This window comes from Hemicordylus capensis, chromosome 1, assembly GCF_027244095.1.
Source record: "Hemicordylus capensis ecotype Gifberg chromosome 1, rHemCap1.1.pri, whole genome shotgun sequence".
NCBI classification, from domain to species: domain Eukaryota; kingdom Metazoa; phylum Chordata; class Lepidosauria; order Squamata; family Cordylidae; genus Hemicordylus; species Hemicordylus capensis.
In genome coordinates, this window is record NC_069657.1 from 307,995,514 (window position 1) to 308,018,730 (window position 23,217).

General features: G+C 43.5%; 1 protein-coding gene and 1 long non-coding RNA gene across 3 annotated transcripts in view; one reads left to right on the plus strand and one right to left on the minus strand.

Moving 5' to 3' along the window:
* The window catches only part of FILIP1 (filamin A interacting protein 1), a 129,978-nt gene that overhangs the window by 82,219 nt on the left and 24,542 nt on the right, over positions 1-23,217 (minus strand). Inside the window, exon 1 of one of the 2 annotated variants that reach the window (XM_053286919.1) lies at positions 9,714-9,846. The exons of the other annotated variant lie outside the window; for it this stretch is intronic. Coding sequence (XP_053142894.1) covers positions 9,714-9,716 — 3 coding nt within the window. The 5' untranslated portion in view covers positions 9,717-9,846. Of the gene's footprint in view, positions 1-9,713; positions 9,847-23,217 lie in introns of those variants that run through there. 2 annotated transcript variants of the gene reach the window in all.
* On the plus strand, positions 2,183-20,511 carry LOC128340975 (uncharacterized). The gene is made up of 4 exons (XR_008314119.1): positions 2,183-2,605; positions 9,720-9,879; positions 10,900-10,976; positions 20,388-20,511. It is a non-coding gene; the product is annotated as an uncharacterized LOC128340975 (long non-coding RNA).

A 23,217-nucleotide genomic window follows, 5' to 3' on the forward strand; every position in this document is an offset into this window, starting at 1 on the left:
TATTATTATTAATTCGATTTCTATACCGCCCTTCCAAATATGGCTCAGGGCGGTTTACACAGAGAAATAATACATAAATAAGATAGATCCCTGTCCCCAAAGGGCTCACAATCTAAAAAGAACATAAGATAGACACCAGCAACAGTCACTGGAGGTACTGTGCTAGGGTGAATAGGGCCAGTTACTCTCCCTGCTAAATAAAGAGAATCACCACATTAAAAGGTGTCTCTTTGCCAAGTTAGCAGGGGTCATTAGAGATCATATGGATCATATGATTCGTTCAGTGGCATGCAGGGAGCAGAATGCCCCCTAAATCCAGCCCCCCTGGCTTCCCCTCTTGAATAAAGGATTGGCATGAGAACGGGTTTACTAATAGGCTTCCACATCTACAGCTGGATTGGGAGAGGAATTATGCACATTGCCTCAGTTGGTGGGCATGGCTCCTCATCTGGATAGGGATATGAGTGTCACTCCTGCTTCTGTGCATATAGAGCCCCAAGCCGCATGCTGGTGCAATTAACATTAGCTTAATTGCACTTAAATCTTGTCATCTGTGTGTACCTAGAGCAGGCTTCCCCAAACTGCAGCCCTCCAGATGTTGCTGAACTACAACCCCCAGCATACCCAGCCACAATAAATTGTGGCTCGGGATGCTGGGAGTTGTAGTTCAGCAACATCTGGAGGGCCGCAGTTTGAGGAAGCCTGACCTAGAGGGTTTAGGGAAAGCACAAATTCCATTGTGTGCCCTGAAAAGATTTGAATCTATAAAGCCACCTAATGGTGAAACAGGGAAGTAACTTGCCTGGGGAGCAAAAGGTTGCTGGTTTGAATCCCTGCCGGTATGTTTCCCAGACTATGGGAAACACCTATATCAGGCAGCAACGATATAGGAAGATGATGAAAGGCATCATCTCATACTGCGCAGGAGATGGCAATGGTAAACCCCTCCTTCTGTTCTACCAAAGAAAACCACATGGCTCTATGGACTCCAGGAGTCAACACTGACTCGATGGCACAACTTTATGAATCTAAAGCTTAAATTCCCTTTGAACTATCTCTGACCGTCTTCTCTTTCTCCACTTTGTAGAAAGGCATTCATATTGCTAATGCAGAACTGTATAGGGTTTGGGCAGGGTGGTATGGCAGGAAACCAGGGGCATATCTAGGGTGGGGCAGGCAGGGCAGTGACCCGGGCTCTACTTGAAGGGGGGGCGCCATTTTTTAAAATGGAAAAAAAAACCAACCTAAAAATGGCTGCCAAAACCAAAATGGCCACTGCGCATGCTCAAATGGCCTCTGCGAGGCCCTAGGCCATGCCAGGCCTTGCAGAGGCCATTTGATCATGCGTGGTGGCCATTTTGGTTTTGGCAGCCATTTTTTTTTTAAAAAAATTTATAAAATGGCCACCACACATGCTCAAATGGTCCCTGAAAGGCCCTAGGCCTTGCCAGACCTCACAAAGGCCATTTGAGCATGCATGACCGCCTCCAAAATGGCCACCATGCCGATTTTTGCAGGCCTGAACAGGCCCAAAAATCAGCCTGGGACGGGCTGCAGTGGTGAATTAAGAGGCTGGCAGGGAAAGGGGAACCTTTGCAGGACACCCCCTCACAGCCTTTAGGAAGCCCCCCAAAAGGTCTACAGGTTATTTTTTTTTAAATTTAATATACTATAAGTCACTGTACACATATTCAGTTTGGCACTATGTACACAGAATCAGGGCTTGTGAATTCTGAGCTGAAGCTTATGAGCTAGGATTGTATTCATTTGCTCTTACTTTGTTTCTTGTGATAAGTGAGTTAAATGTGATATCTTAATAATATGGCTATTAATGGTGATTTTGTCTTTGAATCAGTTTGAAATCCTTAGTATTAAAGCCCACTGGGAGTTTCTTGCTCTCTTTCTTTCATTTTAACTATCTTTCTGAAATATTAGAATATATTCCAAGCAGTGACACAGTTTACTCTGCATATCCTTTAATTATTTTCAGAGTATCTGGGAAAAGTCAAATCCTCCATTTATTTTTAAAACTTATGTAACAGTGATGCTACAATGCATAGTAGAGAATTAGACAGGCATTTCTGTTTAGTTTTCCAAGTGCATCTCCATATAGTATTTAGGTATTTCATGAGCCCCAGCATACTGAATTTTGTAGTTTTCAAGCATTTTTTGGTGTGGCTATGTCTACTGCAAAATAGTTTTTGAAATATTAAAAGCTTAACGAGCTTGACTTGTATTTTTCAGCTGATATTATGGTCAAGTTATCTGAAAGATGGGTGTCAGATGTTTGGACAGGGGGCGCAATTTCAGTGCTTGCCCTAGGTGCTATTTTCCCTAGATACGCCTCTGCAAATAGGGCATTATGTTATTATTAAGATAGTATGTGTTGCTACTCAGTGACCTAACAGTTCTGTTTTTTCTTGGAATCAGTTATCATTTAGCCAGGTCTTACTGTAACCTGATTTATAAGCATGTTTCTGGAAGTGCTCCTATTATCGATTGATCTTGACTGTCTTTGTCTAAGAGGAGGTTTTTCCCTCCAGAACCTCAGTTGAAGAGCTCCAGCTTAGGAAAGTATACAAAGATGTTTTCAGCTGATATTATGGTAAAGTTATCTGAAAGATGGGTGTCAGATGTTTGGACAGGGGGCACAATTTCAGTGCTTGCCCTAGGCGCTATTTTCCCTAGATACACCTCTGCAGAAAACTAGACAGAAAACACAATGCAGCTCTTTCACATTGTGGACAAAAACACCCAAATCCATTCTCATCAATACCACCAGAACTGATTTGTTTGATTAAACTACAGATGTCTTTATTATTTGTTGATTTATTTATTCATTTAAAGACATTTGTCCTACCTTTCTTTCAAAAAGAAATCTAAGCTGGCAAACAGACCTTAAATTTAAACAACATGTACATCAGAAAATCTTTTAAAATGTTAAAAACCAAATTAATACCACATCTCACACAAAAATCCAAGAAGCAGAAATGGGGGAATACAGCAATAACACTCACTAATAATTAAATTAATAACTCCCCTAAGGCTTTCTTAAAGAGTCGTGTTTTTATGAAGTGACAAAAACAAAATAATGAAGAAGCCAGACAGCAGCACAAGTGCCACAACCAAAAAGGCTAGGTCTTTCATACCCACCCACTGAATCTGGATGGCGGGGGCCAAGGAGCAGGATCTGCAACACAGTTGTGTGTCAAGGGAGGGGGTGGACTATAGGAGGTGGAAATCCATTCAGAGCTTTGAAGGTAAGAGCCAGCACTTTAAACTGAGCCTGAATTGGATAGGCAACCAATACAGAATAATCTGGAGTCAACTGGAGTCATACAACTTCAACTATTAGAAATAAATACCATATTTTCTTCAAGGTGCAAGGAAAAGGAATACTCAGTATAGTCAGCCAGGCACCCAGTCCATATGTTAGTTTGTTTTAATGGAGCAGACATGGCTGGGATTGTTCCCTCTTTTTCTCTAGCATATGGTTATGGTTTAAAATTATGTTTTATCAGAACTAATTATAATCCTCAAATATCAAAAGCATTATTAGAACCTGCTTCAAAGGATCTGGAGTTGTTACAAAACCATATGGATAAAACGCCTTATTAACACTCACAAGCATATTCTATATGACAGATAGAAAGCAGGAAGTGGGAATGACATTGTTAGAGCCAAATTCTTAATAACTTGCAGTTCTTATTGAGTTGTCTAAACAAGCATCAGATTTCCAGGTTCGCAGTCTGGGGGTGCTCATCAATCCAGCACTGTCACTAGAGGCTCAAGTGGCCTCTGTAGCTCAGAGCGCCTTTTATCAGCTTTGGCTGATACACCAACGGTGACCTTACCTGGATAGAGATAGCTTGGCCACAGTTGCTCATGCTCTGGTAACCTCTCACTTAAATTACTGCAATGTGTTGTATGTGGGGCTGCCTTTGAAAATGGTCAGGAAACTGCAGCTGGTATAAAATAGGGCTGCAAGATTATTTTGATCATATTATGCCAGTGCTTCATCTATTGAACTGGCTCCTAGTCCATTTCCAGGCCCAATTCAAAGTGCTGGTTTTAACCTTTAAAGCCCTAAATAACCCCGAGAGAGTGCCCTGTCCCATATGTCCCAACTTGGACCTTAAGATCTTATCTAGAGGCCTTGCTCTGAGTGCCCCTGCCAAACGAGGTGAGGCAGGTGGATACTAGGGAAAGGGCATTTTCGGTGATTGCATTCCATTTATGGAATCACCTCCCCTGGCTTCATTACTTTGTTCTTTTAGACACTGGGTGTTTTCCAGACTATGAGATTTGCAACAGGTAAAGTGTGATGGAATAGTGCAACGGTTTAAAACCAAGAGTAAAACGTTATTCAGTGCTTCGTTGTAGACTGGTAGCCATTCAAATTTCCCATCCATTGCAACGTGTTTTCAAGGCAGGATTGTCCATATTCTCCTCCTAAGTGTTTATCTTTCCATCCTCCCACTCATTTTGGGCCAATGGAGTTGCCGGAGGGGTGATGTGAAATTTTTTTTTGGCAACTTCTCAGCTCCTTGAGCAAATGCACCAGCAGAGGGAAGCTCCATTCCAAAACAAAAACCTAACTTTGTCTTGCATCAAACCAGTTTTGTGCAAGGAATAATGGGGAGAAATAACCCAGTGAGGGCCTTGGGATTGCACAGAAATAAATGAATCATGATTCAATTCAATGGGCTTCCTTTTAAATAGGTGACTGTTCTCTCTCCCTACCCTTTGCCTTATAGTAAGCAAGTGGGATTGCACAGAAGTAAATGATTTAGTTCAATGGGCTTCCTCTTCAGTAAAAAGTGCAAGAGAAAGGGTTGGATTCAGAAATCTGCTCAGCAGCACCAGTACGAGACTCTGGCTAAAGTAGAAAATTAAAAGGGGAATGCACAAAAGAACCCTGGTGGGAAAATAATAATAAAACCCCTCCAATCTCCTACCTCCCCCTTCCCTTCTGTGTTGACAAGTTCAAGTCATATTTGAAGCAATTGAAGGAGGAGGGAGGTGTGGGGTTTGGGATCTGTGGGGAGGAAAGGAGGGGAAAGCCAAGATTTCTCCTTGCTTGTTTCTCTCCCGACGGCAAGGGGGTGGAGGAAGCAAACGCAGGTGGGGGGGGGGGGTGGCAGCAAAGAACTGTCCTTACTGCAACTTGCTGCAATCCTAAACTCCGTTGCAAGCCTTCCTACCACAGAAAAATACAGCTACTTTCCTGGAATGCAATTACATTATAGGGCCATAATGCATCATTAAAATTCGAAACAAGGCATCGGAAATATGTATGGCACCCTGCTGACAGCGCAGCAAGCACGATGTCAAAACACTGGCAATACGGAGGGGCATTTGTGGGACACGTGGTAGTGTGTAGTCTGGAAAATGTCCAGGTAAAGATGTTTTTGTCCACTCTTGGGCCTTTTAAATTCTGGTTTTTAGATGTGATTTTAAAACCAGATTTTTAAAAAAAGTTTTAAATTGTTTTGTATCCAAACTGCAGTGTGTTGTGATTTTATGTGTTGTGTGTTTATATTTGATGTTTTACTACTGTGTTGTGAGCCGCCCTTAGAACAATTTATTATGGGGAGGCTAACAGTAAAAGTTTATTATTAATTATTGTTGCTGTTGATGATGATGTTGTTTCCAATAGATGTTTCTTTCTTATCATGTGTATAACACTGCAGAATGTCCAAACATTGAAGCTCTCCTCACCCTTAGTGAGAAGAGCTTCGGGCAGGCCTGCGGGGAGAGTGGGTTAACTTGCCCCTCGCTGCAGATGATCACCAAGCCATCCCTGGGTGGCCAGATCAGCTGCTCACATGATTACTGGCTCCATCTCGGAGGTCGGGGGCCATCCCGGAAGCTCCAGAATGCCCTGCGTGAGTGCGCGGGACATTTTGGGGAGACCCCTGATGCCAGGAGGCTTGTTTTAGCAAGGAGGGATCTCCTCACGTCACATCCCTCAAGTGGGGGTCTCCTCACATCATCGTGCCATGGAGCCACGTCGCAATGACTCACAATCAAAGAAACGGGGTTAGTGGAGTGTTCGCTCCTCATGTAAGGGGAGGACTACTTTGGCGGGCTAGCCACTGTTGAACCACTGGGCTTGCCCACAAGCCCAGTGGTTCTCACAATGAAGGAAAAGTGGGCTGGGCTCCCTTAGCCCAGTTTTCCTCCATCATGTGAATAGCCTCTTTATCTCAGTAATCCTGACCACAAAAATCCTATAAGGGAAGTCAGTATTATCCCAGTGCTGCAAATGATGGGCTGAGACACATTGTTCCCCAAAGCAAGAATTTGTTTGTATGTGTGGGCTGGCATTTGTATGCTGGAGACTCCCTTTATTTTTAGGGAGTCACACTTGGGCTTGGTGGGGGCCACCAATAAGTTCTTACATAATGCTTTTGTGCTAATGTCACCTCAAAGACATGGCTGACAACCAGACTAATGAAGCATTGGTGTAATGGGAGAGGCATCAGTGTAGCACCAGTGCTTCTGAAGAGTTCCAGACTAATGCTGCCCTGGCACTAAGGGGTATGCAGGGGGATTTGAATGACTTCCCCTTCCCCCCGGAAGCAGTAAGCCCCCATTGAACCAGCAGTGGAGCTGAGTTCGTACTTTTCAGAAGCACCAGTTCTTCTCCCGTTGCACTGGAGGTGCTTTGTCAGTCATGATGACAGCCACTGATCTTCAAGACTGGTCCATGCTTTGAACCATACTTTATTAGTTATAATATTTGTAAGAGCTCAGTTCCTGAAATGCCAGGAAGTTCTCCCCATCTGAATATCTCTCCAGACTTGTGGATTCTAAATTACTTTATCTTAATTGCAGAAAAGCAGCACCAATGCATTAGTGATCCACCATTCTTCCACTTTTTAAATTTTTAAACTATTTTCAAATGTTCCATTTGTCACAGTTTTCAGTTCAAATCTGTTTTTCTTATAGGTTTCCAATGTGTGTGAGCACATTATTTATTAATGTTCTTATCGGCTACTAGTCGGAGGGCTATAGGCCACCTCCAGCCTCAATGGCAGGATGCCTCTGAGTACCAGTTGCAGGGGAGTAACAGCAGGAGAGAGGGCATACCCTCAACTGCTTGTGGCTTCCAGTGGCATCTGGTGGGCCATTGTGTGAAACAGGATGCTGGACTAGATGGGCCTTGGGCCTGATCCAGCAGGGCTGTTCTTATGTTCTAACTAGCTGGTCCAGGTGAAGAACATCTGCGCCTCCAGTGGCCCACCCACCCAACGCTGCATTTTTCTTTCCCCCCCCAGCTTTCTGGCCTGCCCGCCCACTTCTTCTCTCCCCTGCTTCTCTGCCCACTGCCCCTCACCCCCACTTTCTGGCCGGCGTTTTCAGGCTGGCAGACCAGCCAGCCTGCTTCTTCTCCCCTCCGCCAGGCCGACCAGGCTTTTCACTTTCTGGCTGGCTGCTTCTCAGCCACCTGCCTCCCTCTGGCCACCCGGCCACTGGCCGCCCCTGCCTTTTCCGCCTGCCCACCAACGCCATCTTCATTTTCCCTGCCGGCCATTGGCCGGCCACCGCGTTTAATTCCTGGGCCCGCCAGCCGGCTGCCACCATTTTCTTTCTCCTGCCCGTCCCCATCGCTATCCGGCAGCTCTCTGAACTCTCGCGAGAGCTGCCACACATGGGGTTAGTGATGAGTATGTTTAAGAGAATTAAATATATAGATTTTCACATATGTGCATTGATTAAGTCACAGTGCAAAAATGAAGCTGATGCAAGTGCAACATTGTATATACAGCAAAATAAAGTCTGTTAGCACACAGGAGGATCTACATGCAGTAAGTAGTACACACAATGGCTGACATCCAGACTATGTTCCATGCATCGAATAACATTTCATGTGTGCAGTGGGGGAGGGATGATTTTTGTCAGCCCTCCCTTCCTTCTGCAACCCCCTGTGCCACCTGAAAATATGTCTCGGGGGGTCCTGAAGCATTCATGTAAATACCTTTAGAAAGTAAAGTCAGTGTTGGAATTATGAGCTGGGTTTGGGGGGTGGGGTTGTGATTTTTTTTCTTTTAAATTTTGACATTTCTTTTGGAATACACACACACACAAACACACGATTTGAAAAGAGGCCTGGAATAAGATTTTAAGTAATACTTAAACTAAAGCCAGGATGTATTTATATTCATATAGTTCTGTCTTCATCCAAATTCAGTTTGATCCAACATCCAACCCCATTTCATTATTGGTTCTTCTCATTTTCTCCATCCAATTTCCAAGCATGGTATTGAGGCTGCTATTTTTTGGTTGCAAGCAGTTTCCTTATATAGACAAAATGCTTTGCCACAGTTTGCTTTCTTTAATCATTCCATCTGAATTGTAATGAGATGTGAAAGATTACAATTTCAATAAATCATAGTTCAGAATTGGCTACAAATCTCGTGATAGAACTCTGGTCTGGCTAGAAATGGGCTTGCTTCAACTGTGGCTGGGTTTCCCTCTGTACTGAGCAAAGGGTGATTATGGCAGGTTGCTTGCTTCTCATAAGAACAGCCCTGCTAGTCAGTACAGACCTGACTCGTCTCGCATCCTGTTTCACACAGTGGCCCACCAGATGTCTCTGAGAAGCCCACAGGCAAGAGATGAAGGCATGCCCCCTCTCCTGCTGTTGCTCCCCTGCAACTGGTATTCAGAAGCATCCTACCTCTGAACCTGGAGGAATCAAGCCTATAGTCATCTCAATACTAGTAGCCTTTGGTAGACCTGTTCTCCATGAATTTGTCTAAGCCCATTTTCCCATCCACTCTCTTTGAAAGATTATGAAGATATCATGCTACAGGTGAAACTCGGAAAATTAGAATATCGTGCAAAAGTCCATTAATTTCAGTAATGCAAATTAAAAGGTGAAACTGATATATGAGACAGACGCATTACATGCAAAGCGAGATAAGTCAAGCCTTAATTTGTTATAATTGTGATGATCATGGCGTACAGCTCATGAAAACCCCAAATCCACAATCTCAGAAAATTAGAATATTACATGGAACCAAGAAGACAAGGATTGAAGAATAGAACAATTTCGGACCTCTGAAAAGTATAAGCATGCATATGTATTCAGTACTTGGTTTGGGCCCCTTTTGCAGCAATTACTGCCTCAATGCGGCGTGGCATGGATGCTGTCAGCCTGTGGCACTGATGAGGTATTATGGAAGACCAGGATGCTTCATTAGCGGCCTTCAGCAATTCTGCATTGTTTGGTCTCATGTCTCTCATCCTTCTCTTGGCAATGCCCCATAGATTCTCTATGGGGTCAGGTCAGGCAGGTTTGCTGGCCAGTCAAGCACAGTACACTGTATACTTTTCAGAGGTCCGATATTGTTCTATTCTTCAATCCTTGTCTTCTTGGTTCCATGTAATATTCTAATTTTCTGAGATTGTGGATTTGGGGTTTTCATGAGCTGTACGCCATGATCATCACAATTATAACAAATTAAGGCTTGACTTATCTCGCTTTGCATGTAATGCGTCTGTCTCATATATCAGTTTCACCTTTTAATTTGCATTACTGAAATTAATGGACTTTTGCATGATATTCTAATTTTCCGAGTTTCACCTGTAGATTCTTTCGATGTTGGGTTTTTAGGTCAAGGGCTTATCTCACTTCCTTAAAATAATCTCTATGACTGACTAATGTGTTTTAAATTTATTAAACAAACTTAGGATCTTCTCACCATTAGGTGTCATCTGGATGCACTGAAAAACTAGAAGTCACAATATATATGTCCCAGCTGGGCAAGCCAATGACAGAGGTCGTTCACACGATCTCATTTCCGGGGGCTGGCAGAAAGGCAGGAGGATTGGTCCAAAAGATGGCTCTGCAATCAAAATAGCACTGAGGTACAAAATACAACAGCATTAACAGCTTTATTCAGACATCACATGCATCCATGCAGACACTGTATGTGCAAATAGGTATCTGTACACAAATACTAATGATTGTACATGTGTTCATTTTAAAAGAATCTGGGGACAGGTGGGCCCCCTAAAGTGCAGAATACATTATGCTAAGACTGCCTTTGTATGTAGTTCATACAAAGTTGACTAACTTTGTACAAAGACATACGTAGTTGTATGTAGTTCATAATGCAGTAGCCAGATTTGTATCTCGGGTATCCTGAAGAGACCACTTTATGCCTGTTCTTTAACAGTTGCCGATACATTTCTGGGCAAAGTACAAAGTGCTGTTTATTACTTTTAAAGCCCTAAATGGCTATCAGGAGGGGTCCGTCTCCAGGTGCAACCAGTTCATCTGGTGGCGACCTGGGATCAGGCCTTCTCAGTTGTCATCCCTGGGGTGTGGAACACATTCCCATGGATATAAGAGGATTATCTTCCTTGGAGGCCTTCAGGAGAGCCTTAAGGACCCATCTGTTTAGCATGGCTTTTAATATCTAGTTTTAATTTTAATCTGGTGTAAAAAAAATTTAGATTTTATTTTAATGAGTTTTTTAAAATTTTTAAAAATGTAAAAATGTGTTTTAAATTTAAATAATCCACTTTAGGAAGGGTGGCATATAATTCGAAAATACATACATACACACATACATACATACATACAGGAGAACCTCGTGGATGGGGAGAGAAAGAGTTAAATCCATGGATCCACAGACTGGTGGTGGCCAGAAATGACCTCTGAGGACATTTCTGGCCGTCATTTGAGTGCAGGAGCCACTTTGTGGCTCATTTTAAAAGGAAAAAAAAGTTGAAAACCCACTATTTTCTATCAAAAAATGGTGGAATGGAGATTCGTGCGGGGCATTGCTGGACTACTGTGGACCTGTGGAGCATGGCAGGCCACTTTTCCCCATGTCTCTAAGGCAATTTTCACTGTTCTTTCTTTCTTTATTTTTTAAAAAGGTGATTTTCTTCCAAAAAATGCCAGAATGGAGACTCTTGGAGGCCATTGCTGGACTGCTGGGGACCCATGGAGCATGGTAGGCCATTTACCCCCATGCTTCTAGGGCCATTTTCACTGTGGGCTTTTTTGGGGGGTGGCTTTTCTGTCTTTTTTGAGACTTTTGGGAACCTAACCCCCCTTTCCCCATTACCCCAATGCCTTGGTATCCATGGTTTTGTTATCGGTGCTAGAATTGGGGAACCGAACCCCTGCATGTACTGAGGTTCACCTGCATGGGCCCCCACATCGGCACCGTGCACATCTCTGGTTTGTTTTGTTTAAAGGAGTGAACAAGCATTTCTTGAAGAGCAAGGGTGGCCCCTCAGGCACCATTTTGTGTGAACAATTGTCACAACAGTGAGACTAGACTAGGGTCTGGTATGATGGGAGCACTATGTAGGAAGCTGCTGCCATTGCTCCTAAAAAATAAATGTCTGTCCAAGCCCTTAAGAATAGCTTTCTGGGAAGGTGACTGGCTCCAGACATTCTGCCTGGAAGCATAACGAGTCGAGTTCATTCACTCAAATCACAACTTGGTGCCAGCTGTCTCTACATTGACTAACAAGACCTGCACTGTTTGTTCACCTCTACAGAATGTTATTTTGCTTAACAGCGGCAAGGGTCATATCAAATGAAGTCACCATTTAAGGAATAGCCCTGGGGACAACTGATAGCCAGCCAGCGTAGTAGCTATTATAATAGCACAAGACACATTTCCCCATGTCCTTTCTAAATGAATTGTTTGTGCATCCTTGCAAAAAGTAGAGGTGGGGGAGGCTATTGAGTAATGGGAAAGAGCTGAAAAACAACTTGACATTTACAGTCAACACAATCAGCAAAGTCCAAATTGAGAGGGTAATTGAAAAAGGGGGAAATGCAGGAAAATCTGAGCCAAACGCAGACTTCGCGTAACCAGTGGGTTCGCAACACTGTAACAGAGGGGGGAAATTGGCCCTAGATCAAAACAGATTATTTCACAGATAATGAAATATAAATTTTCATTTGAACAGGCAATTTAAATCTCGAATTACCAGTTTCAGAATACAACTGTGCAATCTTTTTAAAAAACTGATTGTTCTCGACAGATTGAATTTCTCACTAATTCAATGTATTATGTTTAATATATTATTCAAAAAACTGTCTTCAGCTGGATATTATGCTTTAAAGGAGACAGTACTGAGGCAGGGCCCAAGCATGGTGAGGATGATAGAAGGAATACAACCTATACCAGGGGCCCAAAAGTCCAGGGGCTCCTGGTCTAGGCTGAAGGCCCATAACCCTGAGGAAAACATTAAGGCTAAATTGTAGGTCACACCTGAGAATGTTTGCAGACTTATTTTCTTGTATCTATATGAAGTGTCCTGTCTTGTAAGATTTGCTGGAGCCAATCAGAAGCAGAACTGAACAAGCAACATTCTGAATTGTTGACTGATGGTTCTAGCATATGAGGGCGAGGGAGAGAGAAGGTGCTTGTACAGGACACACTAGGATTTGTAGTTTGAGAGACTGAGATATTTATTTATTTATTTATTTATTTATTTGACTTATATACTGCCCTTCCGAAATGGCTCAGGATAAGTTAGCCATTCTGTGTGACATCTCTCAAGAGCAACACGTCTAAGAGTTCCTTCATCCCCACAAGCCATTTGCTGTGCACAGGGAGCAGGAACTAACAGGTTGTGGCAGCAGAAGGGATGGCGCATAATAAACCAGGGTTATTGTGATCCCAGGGAGAGCAGGAATCAGTACTGCTGATCGGATTGGCAGCTCTTAGAAATGATGTGAGTAAATGATGCACTCTGGTCTCCAGAGTGCATAGAAGAACTTGACACTACTGTAGATCCAAGAGAGAGAGAATGGTATTTAAAAGGCATTTGCTACTAACATGCATAATATACATGCGTGTCATACTGCCGTGTCTAGCTATAAACACAAACCAGGTAGCCAGAAGCATAAGCAGCTTTAACAAGAAGTTCTGGTAAGAACTAATCTGCCTACTTTCCTTTCACTATAATAGTAATTGATAATTACCAACCTCTGCCATTCACACATTCACCAACTTGAATTGGGGTGGATGACATCATCACAAACCATTCCATTGAGGTGTCCCCAAGTGTCTCTACGCTTGTACTAATTTCCCCCCCAAATCGGTTCTCACTTGTGCATCAAACATTTATGCATCCACCTTCTTGAATTGGGGTGGACAATATCATCACAGACGATGCCATTGAGGTGTCCCTACATGTCCCTACAACTGCACCAAATTGAGTTCAAATCATTTGCACCTCAAATGTTCATACATCCGCCATCTTGAATTGAGGTGGATAACATAATCACAAACTATGCCCCTGCTAACTTGGCAAAGAGGCACGTTTTAACGTGGTGATTCTCTTTATTTAGCAGGGGGAGAGTAACTGGCCCTATCTGTTGGAATTGAAGGACTCTGCACTGTCTCATGTCTTAATGACAGAGGGGGGACAGATTACTGAGTCAGAGGGCTAGAGGGATCAAGACACTGATCATCCCTTTTCTACTGCTCTAACACTATCCCTTTGATGTGTAGATTGCTAGTCTCAGGGACTTCCTTCCTTCCTGCCCTGTCGCTTCCTCTGCCCTTTCTTCTCCCTTGCAACACACACACTCTCCTCTCTCCGTGCACCAAGTGTACAGAGATGCAGAAACCATCCCTCTGCATCCAGCTAGCTAGCTAGATTAGAGATCCTATCTCTCAACTTTCCTATCTAGAATGGAGTTCACCAGTAAAGACTCCTTATATTGATTTGAAAGTATGAACTGGCTGCAAGTTTCTTTTACTCTCAGCATACATGCATGCCTAGGCAGAACCCACTGTGTTTTGCCTCTGTGCACTCTGCTATAATAGAAGGGTATCTCTTACCAGAGAGAATTCCCAACACTATCCACTCTCAGCACAGTACCTCCAGTGACTGTTGCTGGTGTCTGTCTTATGTTTCTTTTAGATTGTGAGCCCTTTGGGGCCAGGGATCCATCTTATCTATATTATTAATTCTCCAAGTCGGGCCATGCATGGGGACGTGGTAGAAAGGAGGCGATTGGTTGACAGAGTTTGCAAGCAGAAGCACCTGATTTGGCAGTGGGGATTCCATATGCGGATAGGGAGAAGGAGCCTGTGAGAGCAGAAGCACCATGGTGATTGGGCAGTGGGGATTCCATATGCAGATAGGGAGGAGGAGCCTGTGGCACTGTGGTGATTGGGCAGTGGGGAGTCCCTATGCAGAAAAGGAGGATGAGCCTGTGATGGTTAAAGTCAGTTGGGATGCAACTGTTACTGGTCAGAAGATGTTCTTGATTGTAGAGGAGAGGAATCTATATATATAAAAGGATAGCAGGCAGGGATCTGCAAAAAGACGGGTCATAAGGGAGGAAAGAGCCCCTTCAGGAGAAGGAGGATGCCGCTGTGTGAATTAAATGAGGAAACAAGATCAACAAAATCTGTTAACTCAGGAAGGGAGGGAGAGAGGAAAAAAACATGAAGGGAGGGGGAAGAAAGAGTAGGGAAGAACGAATGGGGGAGAGAGAAAGAGAAAAAAAGAAGGCGGGGGAAAGAGAGACAGGGTGAGGGACGGGCCTGAGCCTGTCAGTAGCCTGAGGGAAATGAGCGGCCATGGCAGCACTAGCAGCAAGGAAGGACCCAGTCAACCACTCCTGTGTTTGGGGCTACTGAGGTCATTGTCAGAGGGAGGGAGGCAGGCAGGCAAGGGACGGGCCTGGGCCTGTTAGCAGCCTGAGGGGAATGAATGGCCATGGTGGTAGCAGCAGTGAGGAATGGCCCGGTCAACCACTGCTGCTGCTCCTGAAGGGAGGAGCAGGAGCGGGGCTCAGGTGAGGGTGGGGAGGTCTCTGGGGATAGGGGGCTGCAGTTTGGCCAATAGGCAGCAGCAATGCTGCAGCCACGACCAAGAAGGGTGAGGTGATGCAAGCAACGGGATGGAGGAAGAGCAGGAGTGCAGCTCAGGTGAGGGTGGGGAGATCTCTGAGGTGAGGGGAGCAATTAAGTATTAATGCGCAGATGCTCTAGAGTGCGCGAGAGGTCCAGGATTGAAGCCGAGAGAAATAATGGCGGCGGTCAGGATGCAGAGGTGGAGGGCTGGCAGGCGAAGCCCCTCTGGCCAGAAGAGGTGGGTGGATGGCGGGCGAAGCCCTGCTGGCCAGGAAGAGGAGGCGGTGGCGGGGAGAAATAATGGCGGTGGCGAAGAGGTGGGCAGATGGTGGGCAAAGCCCTACCAGCCGGGAGGAGGGGGTGGGAGGCGGCAGGATGGCCTGGCCCTGTTCCACCCAATGGGGAGAGCTGCAAGGGGAGAGAGCGAGCAAGCGAGCTGCAGGGGGGGAGCTAGGGAGCGAGCTGCGGCGAGCGAGCGAGAGCGCTGCGGGGGGAGAGCGAGCAAGCGAGCTGCGGGGGGGAGAGTGAGCGAGTGAGCTCCGGGGGGGGGGAGAGCGAGCGAGAGAGCTGCGGGGAAATGCCACAGGCTCAGTGCACAACTGCACAGATGCTCTGTGCAGGGTCAGCTAGTTTATTCATTATTTCTCTGTGTAAACCCCCCTGAGCCATTTTTGGAAGGGCGGTATAGAAATCGAATAAATAATAATAAAAATAACTTGTGAAGATGGTAATTATCAATTAAGATTATGGTGAAAGGAAATTAGGCAGATTAGTTCTTACCAGAATTTCTCGTTCCCATTGTTTCCACCCATGCAGATTTCATTAATGAAGTAAGCTTTTCTGATCGGTGATGTTTTAGGGTGGACGATTCAGTACCATAAATTTTCATTACTCTGTCAGATTCCCTTACCATGGTAAGCTTTCTGATGGGTAATGTTTTTTGATGAGCTAGACCATAAAATTTAATTACCCTGATAGATTTCAGTATTGGGATAAGCTTTTCTGATGGATAATTTTGCTGATGGGCTGGATCATATTTCTTCTTTACTCTGTCAGATTTCAGTATTTTCCAGTAATGTTTTATGATGGATCATACCATAAGTTTTCATTGCTATATCAGGGTAAGGGCTTTGGTTACAACGAAGAGACGGAGCATGCTCTTTTCTTGCCAGCTCTCTAGGCATTTCGATTTTGCCTTAATAAACATCATTGTAGTCTTTCCATTTTTGTTTTCCAGAGTTATTTGGGTCTGCTGCTTTTCTGTAGAATTTGTATTTGTTTTGTTACTAATTTGAAGAAGGTAATAAAATCTGACAGGAATTTTTATTTTATTTTATTTCATTTATTTTCATTTATATTCCGCTCTTCCTCCAAGGAGCCCAGAGCAGTATACATGGTTATGTTTATCCTTACAACAACCCTGTGAGGTAGGTTAGGCTGTGAGGTAGGTGGCTGGCCCAGAGTCACCGAGTGAGCTTCATGGCTGAATGGGGATTTGAACTTGGGTCTTCCCAAGTGGGCGGGGGAAAAGAAAGCCGCTTCCTTTAACCAAATTGAGCATGTTTCACAGTAATAAAGCATGCTCAGTTGCATAGGGTAAGAAAATCTGACAGGCTAAAAAGAAATGTTGCTATATTGGCCTTGCATCAGCCATCTCCATGACCTCTTCCAGGAAGAAAGTGCAGCAGTGGAGGCATTTCCACAGAGAATGGGCTAGCCTCACCTAGCTCTCTGCTGCTTCTGCCTTCCTAAGTGACGATTAATTATCAAAAGGGAGGCTGTGGTCCTGGGTCCCAAATCTTTTAGGTATCTAGCAATGCCCCTGATCCTTGCTACAACTCAATACTAAATCAAGGGTCACTCGCCTTCTTGTCAGCTCCATCATCAAGGAGGCTAGAAAGCATCATCTTTTATCCAGTCTAGATGTTCTGTTCTTTGTCATGAACAGAATATGTCAGTTTCCCTAATCAATGTGAAGAGAATTGAAGCTGCCTACTGTTAGCTGAGGATTGCCCCTTGTAATAACTATTGAGTCTCTGAGTCCTTAAGATGTTTGCCATTGATATTCAGGAGTGTTTGTCCAAGGAAAAACTCCACTTCCAGAATTAGGATGATGCTGATGAGGCTTACACTGTTGCAAATATATTACCAGACATTTTGATATGTTTAGGCAGAACCATAGGCTTTCTTCCTCACCATTTCTGCATCTATTGTTAGGGACCCATAATGTGTGGTTTGACAAGGAAGTGGGGTCATTCTAGAGCAGTATGTATGTATGTATGTATGTATGTATGTATGTATTTATTTATTTATTTATTTATTGTTGCGTTTATATACTGCCTTTCATTAAAAACAACCCCAAGGCGGTTTATAAAAGTTAAAAAGATACAATAAAAATGTTAAGCTAAAAATACAAAACCAATCTAATTTAAAATCTATAAAATACAAACATAAAAACTATACGTGAGCAAAACACATAGAAGCAGCAATAAACCAATCATGTAAAGGCCTGGATAAAAAGCCAAGATTTAACAAGCTTTCTAAAAACTGTGATTGGAGTCAGAGGAGTGAATGGCCACTGGGAGAGCATTCCAAAGTCTGGGGGCAGCAACAGAGAAGGCCCTGTCCCGAGTGCACGACAGCTGAGCCTCCCTCATTGTCAGCACCCGGAGCAGAGCCCCCTCAGATGACCTAGTCAAGCAGGCAGCAACCCTTGGGAGCAGGAGGTCCCTCAAGTACCCCGGGCCCAAACCGATAAGGGCTTTAAAGGTCAAAACCAGCACCTTGAATTGGACCCGGAAACGAACTGGCAGACAGTGCAACTCTTTCAAAATGGGTGTGATGTGCTCCCACCAGGCAGCTCCAGATAAAACCCTAGCTGCCGCGTTTTGCACTAGCTGCAGTTTCCGGATATTCTTCAAGGGCAGCCCCACGTAGAGCGCATTACAGTAATCCAGCCGCGATGTGACTAAAGCATGGGTAACCGTGGCCAGATCTGCCTTCTCAAGAAAGGGACGCAGCTGGCACACTAGCCGAAGCCGTGCAAAGGCACCCCTGGCCACCGCCTCTACCTGAGCTTCCAAAAGCGGAGCCGGGTCCAGTAGTACCCCCAAGCTGTGCTTTCTTGCACAGAAAATTTGCAGTTAATGCAGGAGGTCCAAAAGTTCTGCCATTGCTCCTTCTCAAATGAAAGAACAAGGAAATAAAATCATTAAGCATTTGTCTCGGTAAAGGAAATGAAAGACGGCGGTTCTTGCAGTAATGAAAAGCCGTCTGATGCAGACCTAAAGGATCTAATTTTAAATACCTACTTATAGATAATTCCTATATGTCATTACCTACATATCTTACAAGCATTCAGCCAATCAAATGAATCTATAGGCTGGAGCCTGATGCTATTGATAGCACTACAAATCCCAGTGTAATTCCATCAGCTTAAAATACATTCTTTCAAACTTGCACCAGTGTATATGGGAAGATGTTTTAATCTGTTAATTTAAAGCAGCAGCTTGGCACAGTTTATATTGTTTTAAATATGCTCTGAGTCATGCCCCTGGCCCCTCTGTGCTGTGCAACTTAGAAACTGTGGCCAGGATCCAAACAAGGCCACAACCAGTGGTGGGCACCCAAGGGGTTTTCCCAAACTGAGGTTAGCTTCAACCGCAACCTCCGACCTGGATATGGGATAGAAATCTATGGATGACAAAGGAAAAAGGTGTTTGGGGGTACAATAAGGAAAAAGACTACCAAGCTGTTTAAAGGCTCCTATCAAAAACCCACATGGTGAGACTTTTGGATTCATGTACACAGTGGAGCTTTTGATCTTGCCCTTGCCCTGGAAGTAGCTCCATACCACTACACAAGGTGTCCTGAAAGCCAGGAGAGTTTTATGCTCAGTGCCAGTCAAGAAAAAGTTGCTAGGGAAAAAAGCCAAGGAAATGACAGTGTTTATGTGCAAGCTCTTGCATATGCCTGAATAGACTGTTTGGATCATGGGCCAAGCCACCTCAGGATGCAGACCAGCATGATCCAGTGTATGTGCTCTTGCTGCAGCGGCTGCCTTTGCTGGCACCTTAGGTTTGGTCTGCTCATGTAATGCACAGAGTGGACTCATGATACTTCTTCTCAGGTTGACCTCATGATCATCATCATCATCATCTCTCAACAAAAGGCCTTTATTGTGCAAAAAGAAATTAAAGATGGTATACCAAAAATAAAATATAAGATGCTTCAGTGTAACACACCATCATGAGTTAAACAAACACGTGCACAGATAAAAACCTCCTTTAACCCAGCTGTTAAAATTCCATAAGCCGGATAATGTTCTTGTTGGGGTCCTGCCGAAGATCGCCCCAACTTCTGGAATGGAGCAGAACTTTCTCTTGCTTATGCTGCGTCCCACCCGGCATCCGTGTCCGGCCTGGGCAAACCCTGTGCCGGCTGTGACAGTACTGACTGGCCTCCGTGCCCAGACGGCTTTTTGGCATTCGTAGAAGATGAGACCTTGCAAGACGGGATTCTTGCCTCGTGTGATCCCATACAGCACTCTTATGGGTCTAAGGAATCTCTTGAGAGTTCCAGTGAGACCACAAGTTCTTGCGGGATCGCCCACAAGATTTCACCAACATATATAGACAGGCCAACCTGTGATGAGGGGCCAGACAGGCGAGGGCTGCCCTGGTGAAGGGAGCCCTGGGAGCTGAAGGCCAGCTACTGTGGGGCAAATCCTGAACACCTGTGGAGGGAACCGGTGGCAGGAAGAAGTAACCCCTGAGGCTGGACTCTGAGGTCTGACCTAGCCAGCCCCACATAGGATAGGTGCAGAGCCCACACAAAGGACTCCACAGTTCTGTTTCATGACTGGTGGAGAGATAATGAGGGAAGCGGAGTGGGGGAAAGAAAAGGAATCACCTGATTTCCCCCCCCCCCACACACAAAGGCTAATGAACCTAATAGCATCAGCCAGTGCCTCTTGAGCATTAATATCTGGTCTAAATTTCTCTATAAATAATGCTCCCTTTATTTTCCTTTTTTGTAAATTCCTTTCAAACCCTCCCCCCCCACTAGATATTTTAGTAGGCTTATTTTGCCTTTGTGCTCTTTCCTCATATGTATTGACCAAGGTTTTGTTTTCTGTGTACAATGCCTCATATCTGCTAGTGGCCTACTGGATTCTCCAATATAGAATGAAATACAACCTAAGCACTGAATTTTATATATTGCACCCTTCTTCCCACAATTTCTTCCCCCCAATTCACAAATCTCACAGTCTTGTACATCACATCTCCTGTCATACAACCTGGAGTTAACTAACAGTTGTTTTAGTGTCATTGGTGCTGTGCAAACTACATTCACTTTAGTTCCTCGTCTTCCCAAGATTCCCTGGATTTGCCATGTAAATCTGTCAGTGATGAATGGTATTTTAAATACTGGCAAACCCTTAATGAATCTAGCTCTTCTCCAACTCCTTGAAACAGGCAATGCATACCTAATTATGCTTCCTAATTAGGTTTTCTGCTTTCTCTCTAGATTCCTTTTGATGTTCAATTGTGGAGACATCCTCTGTCCTCTTTATCATATTTCTCATAGTGTGTATTTTCACTGTTTTGAGATGTGCTGACTGATTCTTTAATAAAATGTCCTTTTAAACTGATTTTCTGTACCATTTAGTCTCTAAATAATTATTTCTTAATTTTATTTACATATTTAGAAAAGGAAGACAGCCCTTCTTATTTGGTTTTCCCCTCCCCTATTCAATTTTTCAAATATTTCATTTGCCTGCTTTTCAGTACAAGTGATAATAATAAAATCATCTATGTACCTTTTGTACATAATTATATCAGAACGGGTGCATCTTCTCTCAATGATATTCATGTATGAAATAGCCAGTAAAGGAGCAGGTCTATTTCCCATTGCTAGCCCCGGTCTTCTTACATAATACTCTCCATCAAATTTGAAGGTGTTACATTGCAGGTATACAGTAATCATTGCATTGAGCCCCTGGTGGCGCAGTGGTAAAACTGCCGCCCTGTAACCAGAAGGTTACAAGTTCGATCCTGACCAAGGGCTCAAGGTTGGGGGGAAATATGCTAAATCATTGTAAACCGCTTAGAGAGCTTCCAGCTATAGAGCGGTATATAAATGTAAGTGCTATTGCTATTGCTAATGTCATTAATCCAAAAAGCACATTTGTCCATGACATGACCATTGTCTTCCAATAACCATATAAGACTCTGTCTTGCCCCTTCATTGTCATCATCATCATCTGATTTTGATCAGCTAGGTTTTGGATTCATATATTTTATTAATATTTTTTTTAATAAAAAGCATATGGCAAGCTATATATGACCATTGTATGATCTCAGAGATATGTGAAATATGATTGCCAAAATGGGAATATTGTAAGATGGGGGGGGGAATTTAATCATACTTCCATATAATGAATCCTTGGACAGAATAATAACAAATATTTCTAACACAAACACTTATATTCCCAAATCCCAAGAAACTGAAATTTTTTTAGCATTATGCCAAGTTGAAATTGCTCTGAGATCAGATTTTGCACTACTGACATTGCTGTTCAACCAAAGTATCTACTCTGTGTTTTTTAGAGTGCATCCATGGTGGTGTACAACACTATTCTTGGAATGCATTCTTGGAGGCATGCATTGTTGTTGCTTTTAGCCCAGAGGAAGGCAACCTTGGTGATCCAGCTGCTGTTGAACTACAACTCCCATCATCCCCAGTGGTATTAAATTGCAGCAGAGGATGATGGAAGTTGTAGTTCAACAACTGCTGGAGAGCCATGGTTGCCTTTCCCTGTTTTAGACTATAGTGTACTTTTCAGACTGGTTCTCCATGATTATGAATATCAGCAATGTGTATGATATACAGTAGTCCCAACCCATTGCATGCAATTATTCTCCCTTTCCCTTTCACACAAACCATGTTCCTGTGACAACTAATGTGTCACAATTTATAGTGTACGTTTGAAATCATTATTATACATGTAAAATGAATAGTTTTTAAAAACCAAACAAATAAAATATGCAACTTTTTTAATTTGACAACTCTATTTGACAACTCTATTTGATTTGTCAAATTCAAAGATGTAGGCCAACAACCTAGGTTTGCCACATTCAAGCTCTCCAAATCCAGGCACTCTAATTTGAATGTTATGTAAATTAGCTTGCAAATAATTTGCACATCATGCAAATTAACTGATGCACTGTCCAGTTGATTTGTATTTGCTCTGGATATCAACAATAGTTGGGGAGGATCTTTTACCTGAGCATTAAACACCCAGACTTTATATCCCAACACTTTCTAATATACAAATAGTTTTTAACCTTGTCTAATTGAGGATACAATGGACAGCCAGGAAAACAAAAAAATTGGACCATAGTACAAATCAATCCAGAATTTTCACTCGAGGCACAAATGACCAGGCTCAAACTATTATACTTCAGACACATTATGCGAAAACCCAGCTCCCTTGAGAAATCCATAATGCTGGGGAAAGTTGAAGGAAAGAGAAGAGGATGACCAGCAGCAAGGTGGATGGACTCAATTATGACAGCAATGAATGCACCAATGAGAGACCTTAAAGACCAAGTTGAAGACAGATCATCCTGGAGAGAATCTAGCTATGTGGTCACAAAGAATCGACACCGACTTGACGTCACTTAATCATTCAATCAATACATACAATCAATCAATCAATCAATCAATCAGTGCTGTCATGGATTCTTCACCAACTGAAGACTACCATCCCGCTCCATTTTCTAATACCTGAATATGCTATTCATTGGTGAATAAATACACTATTTACTGTTTTAAATATGCTAATTTAAACATGCTATTTATTGGTGAAGAGACCAGATAAGATTGGTGAAGATTAGGGGTGTGCATGGAATTGGCTGGTCCAGTTCAGTTCGAGTCCAAACTGGACCCGAACCAGACCAGGCCAGTTTGGTTGGGCACCCCCTTGAACCCCACCCAGTTCGGTTGGGGTGGTTGTTCGCAGGTGTGCGTTTTTATTTATAAATTATTGATATTTTTTAACACTTACCCCCTCTGGGGGAGTTGTCCGAGGTGGTGGGGTGTGTGTGTCCGTGGAGGTTCCCCTCCCCACACCAGCCTCCCTTAAGAAATTGGCCGCTTTTCGGTCTTTCCCGCTCGGCATGGTGGCCATTTTGGAAGTATTTACATACACACACATATATACATACATACACACAAACATACCATAATTAATTTTATTTTAGCTTTATTAAAATGATAGTAGTATTGTTCAAGAACACAAAGTTTTACTAATCCAGCCTCTTAAAACAGGCTCTCCCATCAGGCGCGTAACAAT